Here is a 26,548-nt window from a genome sequence, read left to right on the forward strand (position 1 = left end):
TCTTACCCTGCAATGATGGCCATGATAGTTGAGGGAGGATGCTTTTGGAAGCTACTGGGCCTCTGTGGAAACTTGTAAGAGGAGCTGAGATTTCTTACAGGAGCTTACAGAAATCCTGGCTCCTTGCAGAGCCAGGAGCAGCTGCAGACAGACCTGTTCTCCCATGTCTCTCAGCCTGAAAGAGTGGTAACGTGAGTGGCAGAGAGCGCCCTTGAGGCTTGCAGTGGGAGATCTGTGGCAGCAGTTCCTGCTGAACAGGTGCTCTCTGGAGGCATCGTTGGCTCAGAGCTGAGACACTCACTCTCCCTCTAATGAATGTCTGGTATAAAAGGGCTGGCTAGTAGTAGCATTGGCCAGTGTTTTCCAGTTTCTAGAGCATTCCAGTTATAAAGAGAAAACATCAGAGCTGCCAAAGACTGGAAGTCAGAGAATCCATCACAACATCAAATTAACTACTGTGAACCCAACTCCAACCTGAAGCTTTGACCAATGACAGGATTTCTGTTTGTCAGGTAAGTTCTTTGCTTTATATGACAGAGTGCTGGGGTTTCGTTCCCTTGACACCCGGTTTTAGTGTCTACTTAATGGAAATCGGTAGGTAGGCCATGTTTGTACAGGAAGTGGATCCTCAACCTCACAAGCTGTGGCGCACGATGGGAAATCAAGGCCTGAAGGGCCTTCCTTGTGGAGGCAGAGGGAGAGCTGAGGTGGGGGTGGGGGTTTCACAAGTGCTCGCAGTCAGCGTGTCGCCTCAGTTAGCATCATTAGGGCACTGCATACTGGTTTGGTCAGAATAGATGTTAGGGATGATCTGCCAGTGAAGTCAGCTGGTGAGCTGGCAGTGCAGGAAGTTAGGCACCCAGCGGGCTATGAGCGAACAGGAAAAAGCAGCCGAGTTGGTTGGCTGGTGGGGTATCCTGGGTAAATGGCCCCAGTTCCAAGATCGGTATGGGGCAGGTTTGAGTTTAGGCTTCCCCAGAATTCATACACAGTTGGATGTAAAGCGGAATCTGCACCACCTGCTATGACAGGTGGTGGAGGACTGATGGTGCTGTGGGCAACGTTGACTGGACAGGAAGAGACCTGGGGCAGGAGGGTGCCCTGCAGAAAAGGACAAGCAAAAAAGCAAGTCACAGCTCGCTCTCCTTTGGCATGAGTGTCTAGGAACTGTGAGTGTGTCCCACAGCCACGTGGTGGGCGTGGCTTGCTCGGGGACACTGATCTTGTCTTTGTTTCTGTCATCGCAGTGGGTCTCCTGCAGAGAGCCCAGCTTACCTGTTGGTTTTCTGTTTGCTTGGTCACGGCCACAGGTAACTTCCCTTAGGGACCTGTTGAAACTCGCAGCTTCCTCACAGTAGTGAGCTTGGTATGACTACTTTTGCAATCGCTCTAAGCACAGGGTGTTTAAAAATGGCCTGGTTCCTCATCTGTGCGTGCTTTCCTGACATGCCAGTCCCCTTGCAGAGTGTAAAGCATCTGCTAGTCTTACAGAGCTGTCAGGTTTTGTCTGGTGTTCTTGTTACATGCTCTTACTATGTAGGCCAAGCTAGCCCGGAACTTACCGGATAGCCCAGATTGAATTTGAGATTCCTCCTGCCTCAGCCTCCCTCTTGCTGGGATTTTACGTGTGCCACCCCACCCAAGAGCTGTCAGCTGGGACAGGTTTAAGAAACAAAACTGAGTGGGTGGCAGGAGTTAGAGGTGAGAGTATTTTTGACGCCTAGGCTCTGGAGTCAGACTGCCTGGATTTCATGGCTTATCTTTCATGAAGTAGTTTCTCTTAGCTTCAGCAGCCTTACCTCTATGAGATTCATAATGGCTGTTCTAGTGTGGAAAGTTTCATGAACTTCATTTGTAGGAACAGAATGGAATGCCGTAAATTAAGGCACTTGAAAATACATTGGTGGGGAAATCAGGTAAGCAGGTTAAAACACAATGGGGAGCACTGATAGAGGCCTCGGGTCCCATCAGATTGGTGGGAACTGGAGTCTTACACATTCCAAGGAAATCTTACCTATTCATCATTGGATGTGACATCTAGAACAGAAGTAGAAAAGAAATGACTAGGGGCCTAAAGATAGCCCAAGATAAATTGTAATCAGGCTGTGGGCCTGAAACATTTCAGCCTCTCCGAGTCACCCAAGCTCTGGTCTGCTAATGACTCTTTGCAGACACAGCTTCTTCCCAGGAACTCCTCCATGGGCCAGAGGCTTGAGCCGAAATGTCTAAGTTCTCTCGCCTGCTGCAGTCTTTACCTCCAGTCGCTGCCCTGGTCTCCAAAGCCATACTACAAGGACAGTAACCAAGTACAGTACCATTGTGAGACCCTAGGTGTACGCTTACAATGTCCTTGGTGTGTTCCAGCACTCAGATACTCAATGTGATGTGGCAGGTCTTAGTTCCTGGCTCTGGGCTGCTTCTGCCTGGATGCTAATACTGAGATGCAGAATGAATGATTTCCATCCTGTACTGATGCTGTGGAAGTTTGGTGTATATAGATGCTTCAGAAAAGGGGGTGGCGAGATACAGTGAAGGCTGCAGGCAGAGGTGCTGCCCTTGCTTTGAAACAGTCTTAAGGAATAGTGTATACCTGTTGGCGCCCTCACCCGGCCCTCCCTCTGGTTGTGGCTTGTGTTTCTTAAGAGAACCTTGCATACCAGCCCAGCGCTGCTTCCACACGGGGCTTGTTGGGGTGTGGGTCAGGCCTTGTTTTCATCCATCTCGCATGAGCCTGTTTCATGAGGGTACTAAACACACTGGGCATCACCTGCCACCCAGTGTGCCAGTTCTTGAGGCAGTAAATTTTACAGAAGCCAAAGAGTTTAACCCACTAGGCCCCCAGCCTGGTGAGGAGCCTTCCCCAAGGTAGAGTTTAGAAGTATTTATGGAATGGAAAAACCAGTCTGAGGTGTGGGGAAGGGTGATTGGGGTGAAGAAAGATGAAGTTATCGGTGGTCTGTGCGTGCGTAAACTTCTTGTCACTTCCTAAGACGTGGGGAAAAATGGCTGTATTGGTGTAACCTGGGGTGACTTGTGGGGCCCCCTGACTGCCTGTTAACACGTTTCCGGAGTGGGTGGATTTGTTGATTTCAGCCAGTATGAGCCAGACAGTGCTTCCTCCAAACCTCTAAACAGCAACAGAGTTAGAATCCACAGGGCTTCAGACTTCTTCTAAGTGAGCTTCAAAGGGGAGAAGGCACCCTTTGATCTTTACTAGGGAGAATGGTTCCTGCTTCTTACAGGAAGAAAATGGTAATTTCATTATGGGGATTCCTCATGGGGTGAGAGATAGGGCAGACAAACCTTATGGCTGGAGCCAAGGACACTCGCTCTGCTGCAGATGCTCAGTATGTTGGGTGGGTTTAAAGGGTGTGGAACAGGGAGTCCTGCATGCACAGAGCCCATGCAGCCAGCTGCCCAGCAGTCCTGCTGTGAGTGCCAGGCCCCAGTCAGGACTGTTTACCTCTGATGTCCATTGCAGGGTGGGGCCCTTGTATGCCTACAGCCTCTGGACTGAGCTACACAGTAATCTCTATTAGTAATTTGTTTCCAGCAAACTAAAGACTGGAGGAAAACAAACAGGGAATCAAGGGCCCAATATTAAAAAAGCTGCACCAGAATTGTCCATTCCTGTGCTGAAAGTGGCCAAAGATTAAGCTTTCTGCCAAAGAAAACAAACCCGATGGCATTAGCCTTTGGGGAGAGGTGCACATTACCCTGTATGCTGGTTCCTGCAATGGACCCAAAAACGGGGCCTTGCAGAATACTGTTCAGGGGGGAGCCCTGAACATGCTCACAGGGTTGCCACCCGCCCTATGGTTTCTCATCCCAGCTCAGGAGTCCAGTCATTGCTCCCCTATCTCCTAGTGTCCTTGTGCCTCCAAGACGGTAGGGATAGACCTAAGGCAGAGGCCGTAACAGGGCCAGCCAGCTAAGAAAGGAATGTCACGTCGATAGCAAACACCTACCACAGGACCTCTGAAGAGACCAGGGAAGGACTCTGGGTCCAACAACCACATTTCCTGTCCAGGAAATGAGTCCAGGCCCCTCCCTCCCTGTATGCAAAGAACAGATGTGATGTGAGCGGGCCTTTCAGCCTAGACGCTCCCAAGAAGTCTCAGGCTGGTCAGTTCTTGCTGCTTTACATTAGCCAAGCACCTGGTCTGCTGTGGTCCTCGACAGAGTCACTGAAAGTGCACAGGGGGACAAGCCTGGATGTGGGGGGCGGGGGGAAGAGCCCACATAGGAGAGCACTGGCTAGGCTGGCACACTGCACCCGGGTAGGGACGGTGGGCGCCAAGTACCTGGCTAGCGCGGAGGGAGGTCCTTGCTCAGAAGGCGGTGCCAGTTCTGGTCTGGGCCTCCTGGTACCTGTTGAGGAAGCCTGGCCGAGACAGGCTGGAGCCTTTCCTGGTGGCTGGAAATGCTGAGGCCTGCTGCATGATCTTACATGGCGGGTTTTGATAAAGACAGACAGTTTCAATGTTTTATTATAGAAGAGTAGGAAGAGAAAAGGAGATGGAGAAGTAAAGAGAGAAAGAGAAGATAGATGAGGGATGGCGGTGACCACGAGGAAAGGGGGAAAGGATGGAGGGGGGGCAGAGAGGGGCAAGAGAAGGTGAGAGAAATACGAGAGGGTGGAGGGGAGGAGAGGGGCAAGAAGCCACCTTTAATTGTGGGCTGGGTTGCCAAGTAACCGTGGGGTGGGGAAAACCTGGCTGTAGCCAGGTGACTGTAGGGGTGGAGTCCAGCCAAAACACTAGGGGCCTGGGGTGTGGCCATACGTGACTGATGGCCACGGGATTATGGAGTTGAGGAGTCAGCAGTCTGGGAGCATAGCTCACAGTTCTGTCCCTTGTAGAATGTTCTCCCGGGTCTCTGGAGTGGCCTTGTTCGACCAGGCCACAGACCGCCTACAAGGTCCCACATGGATGTGCAGTCATCTCTGACTTGATATGGGGTTGCCTCCATCAGATTTCAGCTCACGGGTGTTTGAGCAGCGTGCAGTCTTGGGCTGTCCTGTAGCAGCCACTGGAGATTTAGTCAGGTTATGTATGAAACCCAGCCCTGACACTGGAGATGCTTCCATGGGTAGAGAGAAGACTCATACATGAGCCCTAAGCATGCGTGCCCAGCTTCTACATGCCAGGGAAGTTGACGTGGAACCCTTGGGGAGAGGGGAGAGAAGGAGAGGGCTGTCAGGGGTCAGGGAAGGGCCCACTCAGCCCTTCTGACACTTTTGTTTTCCTTCTTCCCTTGAAAATCCAGTGTCAGGCTACATGGGCTTAAGGACCGACAGCAGGTGAAGAGGTGGACCCAAAGCCTCTCAGCCTATATAGGTTGGTTGCTATTCCCATACTAATGGGATCCAGAGGTCCCTGGGATCCAGGCACATTGCTGGCACTGATTTGGAGAGGGTAAAGGACTTCAGTGGCATTGTCCAGGGAAGAACATGCCTACCCCCAACATCTCTCTGATAAGGATGTGGCATGCATGATGGGCGCTAGTCATCATGCACTAGGAGCGTGCCTGGCAGGCTCTGGGATCCAGCCCTGCTCTGGCTGATAGCTTCAGGCTCCAGCACACCCTTTGTCCCATCACAGGTACAGAGGTAGCAAGGAAGAATCACACCCAAGATAACAATTCAGAGTTCCTATTAAGGAACGAAGTTAGTATGTGCAAAGGTCAAGAGAATGGTATACTGACCCCAAACATGCAGAACCCGCGTCATCTATTACTGACAGGCAATGTGGTGTGAAAGAAAAAGATGGTAAAATGTTGCTATTGAATGTAAAAAAGTATTGATGTGTAAAAGAAACAGCCATTAAAGAGGTCTGGTTGCTAAAGTAGAGACAATTTGAGCAGCAAAACAGGCTACAGTATCAGAACATAACTCTGAGTATTCTGGAGTCTATGCCAATAGGCACAGTCATCCCTCAGGAATGGAGACTGGCTCTGAAGCCCTCACAGGTACCCAAAGCTACAAGTGCTCCGCTCTCTTAGATGGCACAGTGTTTACTCATAACCGCCATAAGTCCTTCTCTGTACTTTAAGTATTCTCTTGAGGCTGGGGATAAAGTCAGAACGCGCTTCCTAGCCCCGGACTCGCACTCCAGCACTGCCCTCCGTCCCAAAGCTCTAGTTTATTTACAATATGTGACATGCAGATAACTGCTCAGCCGTGTGAAGGGAGGGGAGGTCCGCACATGTTCAGTGTGGGCGTCAGTATTGTAGAATTTCTGACTTTCAGTTGGCTGAATTCACAGCTGCTGACACCAAGCGCTGAACAAAGGGTGGATGAGAGGGTGGTAAGCAGGTCTCCAGGGAGTGGTTCAATCGTTCTGGAGCCTGGTGGTTCCACTCCTTCAGGGTAGGCTAACGAGTGCCTCCTCTCTAGAGCACGTGGGAAGGGAGGGAGGAGGAGAGGGAAGAAGGAAGAGCTTTCGAGACATCTGACCACACTAGCTTGGCGAGTGGTCAGGGTCAGCGCTGTTGTGACTTCCCTCTGTGGCTCTCTTCCCCAGAGTATAACCCTTCAGGAGTGTCTCCTCAGTCTCACTTGACAGTCTAGCAAATAACCTGACCTGAACCTCAAAACAACCACGGTCATCACATGAAAGAAAGTCTGAGAAGCTGTCACAGCCAGAGGAGCCAAGAGACCTAAAGCAGAGTATTTAGTATTGTAGCACCAAAAAATGGTATTAAAGTGGCCAGCGAGGTGGCTCTGCAGGCCGCCTTGCTGCCAGTTCTCATGTCTTGAGTTCCATCCCCAGAAGCCACTTGGTAGAAGAAGCCTTTAACTTTCAGACTAGTGACATATACAGCACACACACACACAGGGTAAGTGTAATTTTAAAATGTCATTAGACAAAAACTATAGGAATTTGAGTGAAATGTGGCCTTAGCTGTTGCACCCATATTACATACCCAACCACATGTATGCAGTCCCCGTGGAGGCCAGAAGCAACCATCAGATCCTCTGAAACTGGAGTTACAGACTTGTGAGCCACCATGTGGGTGCTGGGACCTGAACCCTGGACCTCTGGGACAGCAGCCAGGGTTCTTTAATTCCCAGAGCCACGCCTCTGGGTCCTTAACGTAAAAGCATAACAGCTGGGGTAGCGGCGGGAGGATGCATAGGAACTTTGTGCTTTGTAATTTTCTTCTGTCAAGCTAAAACTAAAAGTTTCGGATTTACTTTAAATGCACACATATACATATATCTCATTGTATGTGTGTGTTCATATGAGTGTGCCTACGTGTAGACCTTGTGCAGGAGCCTGAGGAGGTCACAAGAGGCATCAGACCCCCTGGAACTGGAGTCAGAGATGGTTGTGAGCATCCATGTGGGTGCTGTGAATCAAACCCGGGTCCGCTGGAAGAGCAGCTGCTTCTCTTAACCACCGAGTCATCTCTCCAGCCCCTGTTTCGCTTCTTCCTGAGACACAGTCTCATGCAGCAGTGTCAGGCTAGTTATGTAGCTGAAGCTGGCCCAACCCTCCTGCCTCAACGGGCTTGCACCATCATCCCCAGCTGGTGTCTCTGTCTCTCCCTCCCTCTCCCCATGCCTCTCCTTCTCTCTTCTTCTCCCTGTCAAAGCCTTATTTTAAAATATGCTGCTGCTGCTTCTCCTCCTCTTCCTCTTACTCCTCTGCCCCACCCGCCTTTTTCTGTCTTTCTGTTTTCTTTTTGGAGGCTGGGTCTTGCGATAGCTTAGACCAGGCTAGCCTGGACCTCACTATGTAGCCCAAGCTTTGGGCTTCTGATCCTTCTACTGCCTCCTGAGTGCTGGCTCAGCAGCCGTTGTTTTTGTGGCTGTTTTTGAAAAGCTGTGTTTCCTTAGGGGGGGCCGAGGGCCGCGGCAGAGCTCCCACTAACAGGCTCTGTGCCTGTCTGATCTTGTTCTGGGATGTGCCAGAGAGGCAGGAAGAAAGCAGCTCCACTGCGTGGTCCCAGCTCCTGTCCCAGGTGGTAAAGAGCTCGAGCAAAGCTGTCCTCCTGGGAAGAGGAAGAGGTCCAGGACCCGGTTACACGTGCTGGGGCAGGCTGGAGAAGGCCGGCTGCCACCAGGGCTGCGGTCAGCTCCCAGAGACTCATGTCACGGCGTGAGTAACACAGTGTCACAGCAGGGTGGCACACCTATTTAAGAATGCCACTCTAGGCCTGGCAGTGGTGGCGCATGTAATCCCAGCTCTCTGGGAGGCAGAGGCAGGTGGATTTCTGAGTTCAAGGCCAGCCTGGTCTGCAGAGTGAGTTCCAGGACAGCCAGGGCTACACAGAGAAACCCTGTCTCGAAAAAACCAAATCCAAAAAAAAAAAAAAAAAAACCAAAAAAAACCCAAAAACAAAAAAGAATGCCGCTCTATTCCATGGACTATACACAACATGAGGACCAGCGGGGCATAGCTCAGTTGTTTGTTTCCTAGCATTCATGAAGCCTTGGATTCAGCTCCCAACACCACATAAATCAGAAGTGGTAGTGCCCACCTCTAACCCCAGAATTTGGGAAATACGGGCAGGAGGATCAGGAGTTCAAGGACATCCTCAGCTACTGAGTGACTTCAAGGCCAGCCTGTACTACATGAGACACTAGCTCCAAAGGACTGGGCAGGCCTGTTCCCCCTCTTTGCTGTCATTGTCTCATCCTGGTGAAAGATGGGGCCAAGAATTCAAGGCCTCAGTCATCCTGCCCTGGAAGAAACCAGTGTTTCGCTCTACCCTTAGGTTACCCTTGAACTCTTGAGCGAGAGCCCGAGGGTGGCAAGAGAACACAGGCTTCGAGCAGCGCGGGGGTAGCCGATCTGGGCTCAGGTGGGCCTCACCACCCACCAGCAGAAATCTCAGTGAGTCACCCAGCTCTCTGGCCTGTTTCTCCAGTTAAGAAACACAGGTCATACACCTGCCTCACCCACTGGGTGAGGCTGAGCCAGGCATCAGGCAGACGATCCCAGTTGCTGCCGGGGAGAGCAGGTCAGGGTGCTATTTCTCAGGCAGCACCTGGAACCTCGGGCCTCGGGAGTGAGTTGGGATAGTTCTGTCTGTCAGGGTGCTCCCAGCTGTACAGATAGTCCTCAGTTTGTGATAAGCTCACTTGAAGTTGGAAATAAAAAGTCAAAACTATACTAATGAGCTAGGTGTGGGGTACACACCTGTTGTCCCACCACTTAGAAGGCTGAGTGAAGAAAGATTCTGAGTTCTAGGACAGCCTGAGTTATATAGTAAGACTAACCAAACAAAACAAAACCCAAAACACCGCCTGCCTAACCTGCCAAGCCAGCCTGGATATGTAGCGAGACTGAAAATAAATAAGTCAAACACCACCTGCCTAACCTGCTAAGCGCAGCATGGAAACCATTCAGCACGTTGCTTTCGTAAGACCATGAGGTCAAAACATTGTAAGTTGAAGACTGATGGTGTACTGACTGGTTTTGCGTGTCAACTTGACACAGGCTGGAGTTATCACAGAGAAAGGAGCTTCAGTTGAGGAAGTGCCTCCATGCGATCCAGCTGTGGGGCATTTTCTCAATTAGTGATCTAGGTGGGAAGGGCCCTTTGTGGGTGGTGCCATCACTGGGCTGGTGGTCTTGGTTCTATAAGAAAGCAAGCTGAGCAAGCCAGTAAGAAACATCCCTCCATGGCTTCTGCATCAGCCTGGATCTGTCTGTCTATCATCTATCTATCTATCTATCTATCTATCTATCTATCTATCTATCTATCTATCTGTCTGTCTATCTATTCATCTATCATCTATCAATCTATCTTTTCTTCTTTCCTTCCTTCTTTCTTTCTTTTTCTTTCTTTTCTTTTCTTTTCTTTCTTTCTTCCTGCCTTCCTGCCTTCCCTATTTCTTTCACTGAGCCTTCTCTTCAGCTCCACAATTTTTAGATTATTTATGTGTGTGCACAGTTATGTGCACATGCTTGCCACAGTGCACATAGTGAGATCAAAGGACAACTCATAGGAGTCAGTTCTCTTCTTCTGTAGTGTGGGGTCCAGGGATTGAATGAACTCGCATGGTCGGGTTTCTATGTGGTCCAGTCTAGTCTTGAACTTGGGCTTCTGCCTCTGCTCCTGAATCCTGCAATTACAAATGTGCATCACCACATGCAACTGTCAGCTTCACTGTTATCTTTAGTTGTGTATTCTCCATCCTTGTCTAAGGCAGTGCATGCCATGGAGCAGTGTATATGAGTGACTGCAGTATTTAGTATGAGGGGCTGGAAAGATGATGGCTCAGCAGTTAAGAGCACTGACTGCTCTTCCAGAGGTCCTGAGTTCAATTCCCAGCAACCACATGGTGGCTCACAACCATCTGTAATGGGATCTGATGCACACTCTTCTGGTGTGTCTGAAGACAGCTACAGTGTACTCATATAAATAAATAAATAAATAAATAAATAAATAAATAAATAAAATATTTAGCATGATTTTTACTGACCAAATGCATTTATGTGACTCACAGTGCACAGAACATCCCAGCCATGAGGATATAGCAGAACACTGAATGAATACAGATGAGATAGCATCTATATATACCAGGGCCAACTGCACCCCATGGGCCAAATCTGGGTCACCACCTGTCTTCATAAGCACAGCTTGGCTTGGGACACAGCCACACTCCTGTGGTTTTGTGGTGAGGAGAGTTGAGCGTCGCAAGAGAATTTATTATCCACAGAACCTAAAAGTATTGGTTTTATTTACAAAAAAGTATGCATCCTGTTGCTAGCTGGTGAACTAGAACACGGGAAGGCAGTTCCCCGTGAAGCACCCCTCCCCGATGGAAGCAGCACTGCCCTAGCTCGCAAACCAGCTTCAGAGACGCAAACGTTCCTGAGTCAAACTCACCCTGGAAGGGGGTCACCCGTGTCTGCGCCTTCCCTGACACACACTCTGTGCGGGGCTCCTATCGTTTTAGGTCACAGTGAGAGTCTAGACAGCATGTGGGTAGAAACACATCCACTTCCCACTCGGGGCTGAAAGCCATAGTGAGCTCCTGCCATTTCCCGGAACATACTTCTCCAAGAGGTGCTTTGAGTGAATCTGAGACAAGCTTTAATCTTTGTGATGGAATGTTGGCATTGTCCAGACACCCAGTACTTCAAGCCAGTGGATCCTCCCTCTAGCCACAACTGCACTGTACCCAGGGCCATCAGACACCTGCTGCTGCCGCCGCCGCCGCCCTTTTCTTTTTAGTTTGTGACAGTGGGTACAGAACCCTGAGCATACTAGGCAAGTATTTTACTATTAAGCTGTTATTTCTAGCCCCAGACAGATCCATCTCTAATACCTGGCTACTAAGCTCCTACCCAAAGTACATTATATAGAGTTAGTATTGGTGAAATGGTATAAGGCATATGCAACCATCTACCTCTTATAGTTTCATTTTTAAAAGATGTATTTTTATGTATGCTTGTTTCCTTTCAAGTATGTGTGCATCACATGTATGGCTAGTGTGCAAGGAAACCTGAAGAGAATGTTGAGGCCCCTGTAACTGGAGTTAACATGCAGTTGTGATGCTGCCATGTGGTGCTGGGAATTGAACCCAAGTCCTCTAGAAGAGCAACAAACCTTAGCCTCTGAGCCATCACAGCAGCCCTGAAGTCTCCTTTAAATTATTATAAATTTATTAATAATTAACACAGTTTATTAACACCTAAATTACTAATATAATTTCCTAAATTGATTATATACTAAAATATTAAATTATATATTAAAATTCATAATTGTGCGCATGTAGGTGTGCACGCATACATATATACATATCTATGCATGTTACAGTGTACTGGTTGATGGCAAAGGACAGTTTATAGGAGTCAGTTCTTTCCTTTTGCCATGTGGGACCCAGGGACCAAGCTCAGTCAGTCAGGCTTGGTGGCCTGCCTTACCCACAGACCATCACACAGCTTCCGACACAGCCAGGTCTGCGTGAGGCTAGCCCTTGGCAGAGGCCCCCCAGTGGCACTGTGGTTAAGCAGCCTATGGCCTCTGCTTCTGTGTGGTTTTAAGTGTCTTCCTATAGAGTCCTACTACACTGTCTGCGGGAAAGCTTAGGCAAGGAGGACGCTCTGGTTCAGTGTTCCTGCGGCCTACATGATACATCTGTTATGGAATTTATCACCAGGAAGAGGCTCTTGGCAACTGGCATGGTGTTGTCATCCGCTAGAACTCTACAGTAACCCGCTTTAGGCCTTTGTTTTGTCTTGACCCCAGAAAGCTCTCGCTAAGTAATCGAAGTTCTGAGAGGCACCGTATCCTCCTCCTTCCTCCAGGCTCCTGGGCCTGTGTGGCCCCCTTTCCGGGTATTTAGTCTGTAACACCCCCATGACATGGCAGATTGAACAGGCTTTATGCTGTTGTAGTGCTGACACAGGAAGATACACTGCAGTTGTGTGCTTCAAAGGAACCCATGAGAATAGGCTGCCGTCCTAAGTTCACAGACCCAGGAAGCACATGGGGCCACGGGCCAAGTGAAGACCACCTGAAGATGGGCCTCTGTGTGCGCGCCATGGCCCGGACTAGTTCTCTACCTCTGGATATCTGCACTGCTTTCTGAAGGCAGCTGTGGGAGCTCCGCCAGCAGGTGGGTGCTGGAGCCAATATAGCTAAGCCAGAGGAGCCTCGGCACTGACCAGAGACCACAGAGCGGGCCTGGGTCGTTGTCTTCCTAGGATTCCTGGGAATCTGGGATGAGCAAGATCAGCATGGGTTAAATCTTCATCTTCAGTAGGGCAGGCAGTGTGGCCATGGGGAAGCCCCGATGAACCCTGAGACTCTGGATGAAGGTCTGTCGGGATCAGCATGGGTTAAATCTCCATCTTCAGCAGGGCAGGCAGCATGGCCATGGGGAAGTCCCGATGAACCCTGAGACTCTGGATGAAGGTCTATCGGGATCAGCATGGGTTAAATCTCCATCTTCAGCAGGGCAGGCAGCATGGCCATGGGGAAGTCCCGATGAACCCTGAGACTCTGGATGAAGGTCTGTCGGGATCAGCATGGGTTAAATCTCCATCTTCAGCAGGGCAGGCAGCGTGGCCATGGGGAAGCCCCGATGAACCCTGAGACTCTGGATGAAGGTCTGTCGGGAGAAATCTTACAGCAGTGCAAAGCGCAGCACAAGGCGCAGGCTAGCAGTCCCTCTTACCTACATCTTGGCGATGTCCAAAGAGCTACCGGCTCACCTGATGTTACTGACTCAGACACAGGGCTACAATGAGAGACAGTTTAAGGATGCCACCAGGGGCATTGACCCTGGCTGATCTCAGAAGCCTGCTTTCTGTTGCCAGGAAGAGCTGGCAAGATCCCCAAGGTGGGCAGGTGGCACTCAGGCAGATATAGACAGAGCTGTTCTAGTTCGGTATTCATGTAAAGGTTTCCCAGAGTCCATGCTATGCTGGAAGTGTCTTTTACTCAGGATCTACATGATAAAATATGGATCAAATAAAATCTGAGATTTCTCCCCAGGCCCACCTGAAGGCTCAATTGGGAAGTTCTCCAGAAAACGAATTATAGAGAAAAGTTATTACAAACCTAGAGACAACAGTACCAGTACCCTCTCCTCTCCCTAGGCCAACTCCACCCATCCTTCCAGGCCCTGCTCCCGGGTATAAAGACATCACAGACCAAAGTGGTTTCTTGACCCCAATTATGACTGCAGTTATCCCTTAGGCTTCCAGTGCTGAGCCTTTTCCTGTCAGTGGTGGACAGATAAACTTAGGATAATGGGTTGCAACCCAAACCTTTATTAGCAAAATAAACATTTCCAGGACATGGGGGTTGCAGTCAGAACATAGCTCTGGGTTATTTGCATAGATGGAGTTTCCCCTGAGGTATCCTCCTTTTCCCAAGGAGCAAGCCTCAGAACACTGCCTTCTTGGCCTTTCTTATCAGAGTCCTTTCCAGTAGCCACAGAATTCTGGCTATACCCATGCCAGCCCCTACCTGTGGCCAAGATGGCCACCCACCCAGCCCTGTGCAGTGGTAGAGCCCCCTCCCTGGTTGGGTTGCAGACAGACAAATACTAGAATTCAGTGTGTGAAGGAGGTGCACAAGGAGAAATGAATTTCAACTTCCTTCATTCACATGCAGGAGACAGGAAATCCCCAGAGCAAGGGGGCATCCTGAAGGGATGGATTTTCTTAGTATAGACAGAAGACAGCATGGTGGGCAGGAAAGAAGGCTCAATGGCTAGAGCACTTTCTGTTCTTCGAAAAGACACAAAGTTGGTTCCCAGCACCCACACTGAAATAAGTACTTCAGTGATCCTGTAAGTTCAGATCAGGGGATTTGATGCCTATTTCTGGTCTCCACAGACATCTACACATATACACACACAGATTTAATTTTTTTTTCTGAAAAAAAAAAAAGACAGCATAGAAAATGTTACTCTTTTATTATTTCAAGGAGGTAATACATAGCCCAGTACACCAAAGCAATAGGGAATCAGAGGCAGCAAATGGCCAGTGGTTTTGGGACAAGCCTCATGCTGCACCTCCCAGCTCCTGTCTGCCTCACAGCCTGGGACGGTGACACGAGCTTGCTATGACTGTAGCAGTGGATGGACGACCAAACTCAGCACCCTACGGACTGAGGGGCAGTTCCAGGAGTCAACATCCATCCACAGAAAGTGCCCGACCACCTGCGGCTACTGTGTGGCAGCAGCCAGCTTGCCTAGCAGTTGACTCTGTCTCAGAGCCTGGAGTGGACAGGGCGGGGACAGATCCTCAGTGATCAGTTAAGGTGAAGCCTTAGTAGTGTTAACACCCTGGATGAGGGAAGTCAGCGCTGTCCTGGAGGGCTGAGCGGGAGGAAGAAAGGAGCCTGGGCCGCAGCACACCGGAGGAGGGCCTCTCCTGGGACATGATGGGGAGAGGCTGGGGCTGGGCATGGGAAGCAGCTTCCTCTGGCAAGGAGTTGACCTAGAGGTTGGTTTTCCACTCATAATTGGTTACCTGGGTGTAGTCATCATACCAAGGACAAAACAAGTCTTGCTCATACCAAACATGGCCTCGGAGAGAGATGTGACTCGTTTCTCCCCAGGTTGTGGGGAGGGCTCAATCTAAGACCCTCCTCATTCCCAGCCCCTGTCCTCTGCGATGACTGGGGTGAAAGAGACAAACATAAATATGCCCTTCTGGAGCCCAGTGCTCGGTTCCAGCGAGCTCATACTGGCTGGACCCACAGCCCCACCCTTGTACGGAGCTGACATGTATACCAGAGAGGATGCCCATCTGGTGACTGAATGGTGGTGTGTAGGTGGAGTCACAGCAGTGGCTGGGATGCGGAGATGCTCAGAGATGCTCGCAGATGCCTTCCATTTCAGCACTGCGGGCCTGGCTGCTGGGGGTGGGGAGGCTGCTGCTTCCCAGCATGCACTGCTCTCCAACCCAGCTTGCTACTTCGGCTCCCAGAGTTTTGTTTGGTTTGACAGGTATGAAAATAATTTTAAAAATCACACCATGGTAGATTCCAACCCAGAGCTGATGGCTTTGTTTTGTTTGACAGGAAAGGACAAAGAAACCACAACTCCACAGTGGCCAAGGCTCAAGTAGCACAGAGCGTGCTATACACCCAAACGGAGAAACCTTGTCGTCATGATGGGGGAGCTGGGGGAGCCATGGGTCCTCTAGTCGGAGGCAGGATCTGAGGTCACCTCATCTTCACATTCCTCAAAGCCCGGGACTGGCTTCTGCAGAAAGTATGTGGTGGCCTGGATTACCTTGTCAGGTCCGATGTTGTACACGGGGTGCGTGGGCTGCTGTGAAGAGAACAGAGGCAGATTTGTCACCAGTTCACCAGTGGCTCTGCGTCTGCTCAAGGCACCTGGCAGAACTAGACTAAGGAGCAGGAGTGACACACACACAGGTTTATTCCAGGCCCAAATGTGCAACGAAACAAAACCAGTATCTGCTGAAAACCTCCCACAGTCCACAGCCACAAGGGAACATTATTCAGCCACTTAAACATGTGCTTTGGGGGCTGGAGAGATGACTCAGCCCTTAAGAGCACTGGCTGCTCTTGCAGAGGACCTGGGTTCAATCCCCAGCACCCACATGGCAGCTCACAAAGGTATGTAACTTCCAAGTGCAGGGGAAGCAACCCCCTCACACAGACACACAGGCAGACAAAACACCGATGTACATCAAAATAAATCTTTTAAAGAGAGAGAGAGATCTCTGATTCTGTGCTTTCAAATATTTAAATGACATGGAAAAATGCCAAGAATATATTTTGGAGTTTGTTGGATTTTGGAATATTCACATAGACTTTACCAAGTAATTATCGTTATGGAAAACTCTGAAATCAGAAACTGTGTGGCATACCCAGCATCCTAGCATGGTAGGCATGGGCTCCACCAGTAAGCTGTCTCCTTGCTCCAAACCCTTTTTCTTAAGCACTGTAACTTTCTTATCATTAAATATATTTTTAATTAACAAAGTACTGTCTGGTACAGCATTTTCTTCCTTTCATTCCGTTTAAGTCTCATCTAGTCCAGGCTGGCCTCAAATTTACTATGTAAGCTGGCCTTGACCTCCGGACCTTCCTGTTTCTCCCCCACACTGGCATCACAGGTGTGCGTGGTGACTGCCTTGCTGGACAGTTTCGTCGTGTACACAGTCTTTATGCAGTTTTTATTCGCCCTCAGCTCCTACTTCTGCTGGTCCCAGGATTCCCCCTTGGTGTACACTCCATTGTCCTTCTGTTTCCCTTCCTGAGACGTCTGGCATAGAAAATCACATTTTCTCTCATATGGATTGCAGATAAAAGTAAAAGAGAAAAGGAGGTCTGGCAGTGGTAGCATACGCCATTAATCCCAGCACTTGGAAGGTCTGTGGGCTCGAGGCCAGCCTGGTCTACAGAAAGAATTGCAGGACAGCAGGACAGCAGGCTACACAGAGAAACTCTATCTCCAAAACCAAAACCAAAACCAAACAAACAAACAAACCAGAAGAGGAAAGGAGAAATGAGAGGGGAGGAGCAACACTGTAGCGTTTTAAAAACTAAAGCTTGTCTACACATGTCCTGTGTTGAGCCCTCCCCTTCCCATCAAGCCCTTTCTCTCCACAAACAGTCTGGCTTCTTAGTTACATGTCATAGATACGTACAGTTTTCTGGGGGAGGGGGGTTATTTTGTTTTTTGGGTTTTTGTTGTTGTTGTTTGTTTTTTGTTTTGCTTTTGTTTTTCCAGACAGGGTTTCTCTGTGTAGCCCTGGCTGTCCTGGAACTCACTCTGTAGACCAGGCTGACCTCGACTCAGAAATCAGAAATCCGCCTGCCTCTGCCTCCCAAGCGCTGGGATTAAAGGCGTGTACTACCACTGCCTGGCTTGATACATATGTTTATGTATCTGTATATAACTTGGACCCACAGATGAGAGAAAACATGTCTTCCTGAGACTGCTCCCTTCACTCTGATGATTCCAGTTGCAACCATTCTCCTGCAAATGACATGACTGCATTCTTTATGGACTAAAAGAGCACACCGCCCCCTTCTTTGGATAGGATGTACCCTCCTCTGCTGCAATTACAGATGTACACAACCACTCTTAGGTCCAAACCTTCTTGAGTGCTAGTGTGGGACTTGGAAAGAGTTAGCTTTTAAAGCACTCTGGACTTTAAATGTTTGCACCAGGGAAACTTAACTGGTAACACACAAGCAAAAAGCATTGTGCACAAAAACATCTCAAATTTCTCACAATTTGCTTACAGCTGTGAGAGAGGCCGGGGCTGGCAGGCCTCCAGCATCCAGCAAGACTGCAACGGCAAGCCATGAGGCTAGCTTTCACCTTCTGCTTAATTTTTTTTTTAAGATTTATTTATTTTCTGTATATGAGTACACTGTAGCTGTACAAATGGTTGTGAGCCATCATGTGGATGCTGAGAATTGAACTCAGGACCTCTGCTCACTCCAGGCAAAAGATTTGTTTATTGTTATATGTAAATATACTGTAGCTGTCTTCAGACACACCAGAAGAGGGCGTCAGATCTCATTACAGATGCTGTGTATATGATTCCATGTGCTTGCTGGGATTTGAACTCAGGACCTTCAGAAGAGCAGGCAGTGCTCGTGACCACTGAGCCATCTCACCAGCCCACGTTCACTCTTCTTATTCCTGTACGTGTGTTTCCGTTATTAAACAGTATGGTGCATCTTTATTTGTAATTAAGAAAAAGCACCACAACTCTTCTGAGGGTAGAAGTGTGGATCATATTTCAATTCTTTCACATTATTTTCCTACATTATAGAAATCTGAAAGAAATTTAAGATATGCAACAGGGCAGAATTGTAGACCAGTATTGGGGCCTCTCACACTGGGGGCGTAACGAGGAAGAGGATAAATATTTTCAACTTCTTTCTTTACGTCCCCATCTCTCGTGTGTGCACGCATGTGCGTGCTGCCCAGCTAGTGGAGTTGCTTTTCTCCTGCTGTAGGTTCGGGAGTGGTCTCCGGTTCTGAGGCTTGGCAACAAATGCCCTTTCCTGCTGAACCATCTTGTCAGCCCCGTTTAGTTATTAGACACAGTCTCATGTAGCCTAGGCTGGCCTCTATCTCAGGAATACAGCCAAGAATTTCTGACCTGCTGCCTCCCCTCCCCCTCCTATGTGCTGGAACTCCGGGTGCGCACTGAGGGATGGCGGAACAGAGCGGAGGGCTGTACAAACACACAAACACACACACACACATACACACACACACACATGCACACACACGCACACGCACACACACACATGCACACACACACACACACACACACACACACGCACGCACACACGCAGGCTATATGCTGTACCAGCTGAACCACACGCCTTGCCCTCCGCTCTGCAACGCTTCTGAGAGACAAAATGGGAGAGGGAAGCTGGACCCCCATACTCAGGAGGCAGAGCAGGCGGATCTCTGTGAGTTCAAGAGCAGCCTGGTCTACACTGGATTCTAAGCCAGCCAGCGCTGCAGAGGGAGAGGCCCTGTCTAAACTGGGGAGGGCCAGCAAGCTACCCACTGAATTCCTGAAGCCAGTATATTTGAAGCACAACCTGAAAAATACATCGTAATAAAAAATGTATATCAAATCTTAAAACATATTTTTCCATGTATTTATTTACCGTGTGGTACAGGGTCCGCCCGTGCCACAGCATTCAGGTGGAGGTCACTTTCCACAATTGAACTGAACTCAGGGTCTTGTGTGGCAGCCCACTGAACCATGCCGCTAGCCCTCATGAAAGTCTAAGGAAGCCACTGAGTGACTAGGAAGCCGTAAGGCCTGAGTTTGGAGCACTTACAATCCCAGCAACAGGGAGGCAGGGACAGGAAGACCATGCGCTCCACAGAGGCTGCAGCCTATAATCACAACCACCCCAGGAGGCAGGGGCAAGAAGGCTGACACGCTTGAAGGCTAGCCTGGTCTACAATGTGAATTCCAGGCCAGTCAGAGCTACAAAGTGACATAGTGGGAACCTGACAAAGAAAATAATGATTCTTCATCTATTTGCACATCTGCTTGAAATATTTACCAACACAAGCAAAGGAAAGACATAAAAGCCAGGTGAGAAGAAAAGGCTCAGTATTTATATCTGCTGGCCACCGAGGACAGTCTCGGCCGCATTTGTCTCTCGGGCTCATGCCTAGGGCACAGTGTGTGCTTCTGCCAGGCCGCTGTGGCCAACATCCTGCTCCTTCCCTGTGCTGGGTCTGGGCTCAGGGCTCTGCTGACACGTCTAGTCACAGACCCTACCCCTGAGCCACATCCCAGGCTAGGACTGCCACCTTATCGAGGAAACACACCCACATGAAACAAACACATGGCAAAGTGCCACACGGCCACGTGGACAGCCTTTCTCTGAAGAGATTGCCTCTAAGCTAAGCGACGAAGCCAGCCATAATACAGTGAGCGGGTTTTGACCTGACCATGCTAGAGGTTCCCGGGCTCGGGGCTCCCTGACCATGCTAGAGGTTCCCGGGCTCGGGGCACCCTGACCATGCTAGAGGTTCCCGGGCTCGGGGCACCCTGACCATGCTAGAGGTTCCGGGTCTCGGGGCTCCCTCACCATGCTAGAGGTCCCGGGCTCGGGGCTCCCTGACCATGCTAGAGGTTCCGGGCTCGCGGCTCCCTGACCATGCTAGAGGTTCCCGGGCTCGGGGCTCCCTGACCATGCTAGAGGTCCCGGACTCGGGGCTCCCTGACCATGCTAGAGGTCCCGGGCTCGGGGCTCCCTGACCATGCTAGAGGTCCTGGGCTCAGGGCTCCCTGACCATGCTAGAGGTCCCGGGCTCGGGGCTCCCTGACCACGCTAGAGGTTCCCGGGCTCGGGGCTCCCTGACCATGCTAGAGGTCCCGGGCTCGGGGCTCCCTGACCATGCTAGAGGTTCCCGGGCTCGGGCTCCCTGACCATGCTAGAGGTTCCCGGGCTCGGGGCTCCCTGACCACGCTAGAGGTTCCCGGGCTCGGGGCTCCCTGACCATGCTAGAGGTCCCGGGCTCGGGGCTCCCTGACCACGCTAGAGGTTCCCGGGCTCGGGGCTCCCTCACCATGCTAGAGGTCCCGGACTCGGGGCTCCCTGACCATGCTAGAGGTCCCGGGCTCGGGGCTCCCTGACCATGCTAGAGGTTCCGGGGCTCGGGGCTCCCTGACCATGCTAGAGGTTCCGGGGCTCGGGGCTCCCTGACCATGCTAGAGGTTCCCGGGCTCGGGGCTCCCTGACCATGCTAGAGGTTCCCGGGCTCGGGGCTCCCTCACCATGCTAGAGGTTCCCGGGCTCGGGGCTCCCTGACCATGCTAGAGGTTCCGGGGCTCGGGGCTCCCTGACCATGCTAGAGGTTCCCGGGCTCGGGGCTCCCTGACCATGCTAGAGGTTCCGGGGCTCGGGGCTCCCTGACCATGCTAGAGGTTCCCGGGCTCGGGGCTCCCTGACCATGCTAGAGGTAGAGGTTCCGGGGCTCGGGGCTCCCTGATCATGCTAGAGGTAGAGGTTCCGGGGCTCGGGGCTCCCTGACCATGCTAGAGGTTCCGGGGCTCGGGGCTCCCTGACCATGCTAGAGGTTCCCGGGCTCGGGGCTCCCTGACCATGCTAGAGGTTCCCGGGCTCGGGGCTCCCTGACCATGCTAGAGGTTCCCGGGCTCGGGGCTCCCTGACCATGCTAGAGGTTCCCGGGCTCGGGGCTCCCTGACCATGCTAGAGGTCCCGGGCTCGGGGCTCCCTGACCATGCTAGAGGTTCCGGGGCTCGGGGCTCCCTGACCATGCTAGAGGTTCCCGGGCTCGGGGCTCCCTGACCATGCTAGAGGTCCCGGGCTCGGGGCTCCCTGACCATGCTAGAGGTAGAGGTTCCGGGGCTCGGGGCTCCCTGACCATGCTAGAGGTAGAGGTTCCGGGGCTCGGGGCTCCCTGACCATGCTAGAGGTAGAGGTTCCGGGGCTCGGGGCTCCCTGACCATGCTAGAGGTTCCGGGGCTCGGGGCTCCCTGACCATGCTAGAGGTTCCCGGGCTCGGGGCTCCCTGACCATACTAGAGGTTCCCGGGCTCGGGCTCCCTGACCATGCTAGAGGTTCCCGGGCTCCGAGGAACAACTGCGCATGCCTTAGCAGGGAGCTGTGGTCAGCTATGGGCTGGAATAAGGTCACAGCATCTGCCCCCCAGGGCAGCCCGCTGAGGTCCAGCCTCTGCCTGGCCCTGTATTTCCTCCACTCACGCCCTCACACGCCGCAGAACGCCAGGAGGGTGCGGCCTGTGAGTGTCCCAACGTGCCCACACAGGGGACAGAGCCAGCTCTGCAGGATGCAAGTGGCCACTCTGAAACAGGTCCCCTCCTGCGAACCTTGTAGAAAGGGGGCGCTGAACCCCCACCTGCCTTACCAGGACATTTTCGGGCACGCCCATGACCACGTCGTGCAGCATGGCTCCACTTCCAAAGTGCTGGGCGATGGACAGGCCGCTCAGGCAGTAGCAAGTATGGTAGAAGTCACGTGACCTGCAAGGACAGACAGACAGACAGCTCTGAGACGACCCGCCCCTCTCTACCAACTCTCCCAAGTACTGCCACATGAATCCAGAGGACTGTGATACGGATGCACCTTGGACCCTTTTCTATACAGGGTCAGAGGGGGCATGGCTGGCTGTCCCCAGCAGTGGCCTGAAAGGTCCCGTTGTTGAACCCTGCCCAACAAAGGGTCTACGGTTTACTTTGCTTGGCTTTGCTGCAGTGATGAGGAGGGACCTCAGGGCTTTGTTCCCACTTGCTAGGCTAGTCCACAGTCACTGCTGAGCCACACCCTCCGCCATAGGAACTGATTTAGTCTTTCCTGCCGTTCTGGAAAGAGCCCTGAGAAAGGTAGCACCAAATTAACGCATTTCTCTAGAAAACTGTCTAGGAATCAATCACACTCCTATTGATAAATTGCTGGGGCAGGCCTTCAGCCTAGCAGCAGTGCATACGTGTGTGAGTGCGTGCATGCATGCGTGGGTCCATAGTGTAACAGGACATCTCATATTTTATTATTACTATTATTATTATTATGTTTATGTTTGTTTTTCGAGACAAGGTTTCTCTGTGTAGCCTTGGCTGTTCTGGAACTCACTCTGTAGACCAGGTTGGCCTCAAACTCAGAGATGCGCCTGTCTCTGCTTCCCAAGTGCTGGGATTAAAGGCGTGCGCCACCACCGCCCAGCTTCATATTGTATTTAGCTTTCTCTTTTACAGTACCATGCACAGCACCCCAGTGTGCATTTCGTCATTTATTTTACTGTAGAGCAGCTGCTGGGCTGTGATCTGTTTACAACAGTCACTGGTCTGAGCGCCCGCTCTTTCTTGCTGCTTCAGGAAGCTCAGGATTGACCCCAGAACAGTGCTCCACCCCACCACTGAGCTGCACTTCTGCCCACATGCTATTCTAGTTAAATGGACTCAACAAGAAAAACACACAACGAAAGCAGTCAAGGAAGCCAGGCATGGTGGCACATGCCTTTCGCTGAAGAGGCAGAGGCAGGTGGATCGCTGAGTTCAAGGCCAGCCAGGGCAACACAGAGAAACCATATCAAAAGGGACAAAAACAGGGACTGGAGAGATGGCTCAGTGGTTAAGAGCACTGACTGCTCTTCTGAAGGTCCTGAGTTCAAATCCCAGCAACCACATGGTGGCTCACAATCATCCATAATGAGATCTGACTCCCTCTTCTGGAGTGAAGACAGCTACAGTGTACTCACATATAATAAATAAATAAATCTTTAGAAAAAAACAGTAAAGAATATAGGAAGGTGTCCAGCTTGGTCTTGGATGAGCGACACTGGATGAGTAGCAGAGGTGACTGCTCAATGGCACTGAAAAGGGGGCCACCCCAACCACAGCACTGTCCCCTCACAATGTGACTGCTAAGCAGATGAAGGACAGGGATGCCCAGGTTGACGGGCCTTGCTCTAAGTGAGCCTGGGTGGCACAGTCCCTCTCCCTCATCCCTCTCCCTTCGTCCCTCTCCCTCATCCCTCTCCCTCATCCCTCTCCCCTCGTCCCTCTCCCCAAGAGAACACTCACTTGCCAGGTTTGTCCAGAAGGCCCCCGGCTGGACACTGGCAGCACATCAGGATGTACTCCTGCAGCGCCTGCTGATGGAACATCCAGTGGCTCATGCTGAGGGCGGGGTCACCTGGTGAAGAACACAGGGTCAGAAGGGTGGGGCTGACATCAGTGGTCATTGACGGGGTTTAGTCTTTCTTAGTATACTTGCTGTCTTCGCCACGAGTGCCCTCTCCTGAACGTGGCTGTGCCGTCCACGAGCAGGTCTCCGTGGCAGTCTCCATTGCCAGTCAGCACGGATGATGGTCCACAACCAAATCTCCGGCAGTGGCTGCTCGGCGTAGCCCCAGGACTGCCTCAGTCTCCTGAGGGCATTTCCTTTGGCTCCTCTCTGCAGCCTGTTAAGTCGCACGACTTACCGCAGGCTAGTGGTCAGACAGCCCATTCTGACTTTTCTAACCCTGAACTAAATCCGCATCCAAGAGAAACCCCCAGAGACCCGAACATTTGTCCCTGAAGCCATCACTGCTAAGTGTTCTAGGCCACGGACGGCACAAGCAAAACCCAGCCATGCTGGGGACATGCAGTGTATGCTGGGTAAGACTCCACCCTGGGCTCCTTTTGTTCTTAAATTCAGCCAATACAGGGAGAGAATTCTGCAGGCCACAGTTACCAAGCAGGGAGAGGAGAAAGAGCTACCACCTTTGTTTTTATGTTTTTATTTTTCTATACAGTTACAATTCTGTTCTGCTACATCATCTTCAGAACCATCATTCTGAATCACAGGGAAGCATCCCACTTAAGGAGAGGTACAAGGTAACTGAGAAGAAAAAAAACAGGGCCACAGCTCCCATAGATATGGGTACACAAATCTCTCGGTGGGCATAAAAACCTCTAGGTAGAATTTACAAAAAGCCAACGTGAACAGGGTGGGTAAGAATGCAGGCAAAGCAAGCAGGACTGGGAAACGGCCTCCTGTGCGAGCGTGTGGACCGGGGTTCAGATCCCAGCACCCGAGCAAAGGGTCTGTGCAGCCGAGAGAGCGAGCGAGCGCGCCTGCAGTCCCAGTGCCGTCGAGGTACGGACAGGATCCGGGAGGCTCTCACTCAGCCAGCCTAGCTGAACTGGAGCGCTCCAAGTTCAATGAGAGGCCCTGTCACAAAAAAATACGGTGGAGCCTGACTGAGAAAGAGCAGATGTCAGCCTCTGTCAGCCCATACCTACATGTACACGTACACACACAAACCTGTACACAACACACAACACACATGGCCAAAGATCATTCCACATTTAGTTATAGACTATTCAGACAGAAGGTATTTTCTTTTCTTTTTTGAGACATGGTCTCAGTCCAGGCTGGCTTTGAACTCACTATGTAGTTAATGATAACCATGATTAACTCTTGATCCGCCTGCATCTACCTCCTGGAACTACAGCTGTGCTTCATACATCTGGCAATACTTTTACAATTGTGTTGTTTTACTTTATTTTTATTTTACACACACACACACACACACACACACACATACACACACACATACACACACACACACACATACACATACACACATACACTCATATATGGTTCTTGCATGTAGCATGTGCCTGAGATTTATGGAGGCCAGAAGATGGCACTGGATCTGGAACTAGGGTGACAGACAGCGTGAGGTGCCATGTTGGTGCTGGGAATCAAACCTGAGTCCTCTCACCAAGTCGAGTCGGCAGTGTTCTGAACCACAGAGCCACCTCTCCAGGGGCTCCCTCTTTTTTTTTCTTTCCTCAAAAAGAGACACATACTTGTTGTCTCAGCTACTTGGGAGGCTGAACCAAGGAAAAGATGAAGAAGGAACACACACACAATGTAATTTTTAAAATGTTCCTAGTAACTAAAAGGGTAAAAAGAGATAAAAGAGATGCCTTTGTACCTGCCAGCCAGCACACAGGGACACAGCATTCCTCCTCTCTAGAGGAGTCAGTAACAGGACCTTCAGTAAAAGCAGAGAGCAGCCCTACCAGACACCAGAGCATACTGGTGCCCTAACCTTGGACGTCCCAGCCTCCAGATCTTGCTGGGGACCAAACTTAAGACCACACACATGCTGGTTGTCTGAAGCTCTCCATCAGGCTAATCTCCACGGACAGAAGTGCAGGAATAAGGAAAAAAAATCTCAAACGAGTCAGCTAATATGAGCATTGTGTATCTTATGGGTGAATGGGACGGTATGTGTGTACACATGTACATGTGTGTGCATGTATGTACACGTGCTACACGATTAAACTCAGAGCCTGTGGATACTAGGCAAGTGCACCACCCCTAGTCGGGTGGTCAGCCTTGGGGGCAGGCTTCCATACCCACCGAGTCATGACAGGCTGTGTACCCTAATTTTTAAAAATTACCCTGAATTATTATGAAGATCAAACTAGATACTTATAAGTAAAGGTACAAAAATTGTAAAATACTAATAATCTGATATAAACCATGTCTTAAAGGAGAAGTGAGACATCCTGGGAAGCCAGAGCAGTTCAACATAAAGAAAATCAGGCTGGGTACAGTGGAACACGCCTATAATGCCAGCACTGTGGAAGATGAAGGGAGTTGGGACTTTTCAGAATCCATAGTTGAGGCAGTAAGCAGACTTAGAGCCCGGGCATGCCGGATAAGCTTGAAGCAAGGTTGTGGTTGAGTCATTCCACAAACAGACCGGCCATAAAAGATAAGGGGCATGCCTGGGCAATCTCCTATGGGTCATACACCATCTGGACTGGAGTCTCCTGTCTCCTGTCCCTTGGATGCAGTTTACTAATGTCAAAGTGACCTTCCTGCTAACAAAAATAAACCGCCTTCCTACATTGCTGACGGCCCGATCTGCACATATGCCAAAAAGCCCACCCTGCGTGCCAGAATCCCCCACCAATGTCAGTAAATCATGTGTAACTGCACCAACCCCCCCTGACAACCCTCCCTGACTTTTCTTATATAAACCCCTAACTTTTGAGCCTCAGGGTCGACTCCCCTGTCTCCTGTGTGAGATATGTGTTGGCCCGGAGCG

General features: G+C 50.8%; 1 protein-coding gene and 1 long non-coding RNA gene across 3 annotated transcripts in view; one reads left to right on the forward strand and one right to left on the reverse strand.

Annotated features, from left to right (window-relative positions):
* Positions 1-11,715: 11,715 nt before the first annotated feature.
* LOC127687216 (uncharacterized) lies at positions 11,716-15,722 on the forward strand. Its single transcript, XR_007978350.1, has 2 exons — positions 11,716-12,782; positions 12,880-15,722. It is a non-coding gene; the product is annotated as an uncharacterized LOC127687216 (long non-coding RNA).
* Fntb (farnesyltransferase, CAAX box, beta) overlaps positions 14,373-26,548 on the reverse strand; it is a 90,005-nt gene continuing 77,829 nt past the window's right edge. For both annotated transcript variants that reach the window (XM_052185608.1, XM_052185609.1), the window contains exons 10-12: positions 23,517-23,628; positions 21,845-21,959; positions 14,373-15,754 (exon numbers count right to left, since the gene is read on the reverse strand). In XM_052185608.1, the coding sequence (XP_052041568.1) occupies positions 15,623-15,754; positions 21,845-21,959; positions 23,517-23,628 (359 nt within the window). In that variant the 3' untranslated portion in view covers positions 14,373-15,622. The remainder of the gene's footprint in view (positions 15,755-21,844; positions 21,960-23,516; positions 23,629-26,548) is intronic.

This window comes from Apodemus sylvaticus, chromosome 6 (assembly GCF_947179515.1).
Source record: "Apodemus sylvaticus chromosome 6, mApoSyl1.1, whole genome shotgun sequence".
NCBI lineage: Eukaryota > Metazoa > Chordata > Mammalia > Rodentia > Muridae > Apodemus > Apodemus sylvaticus.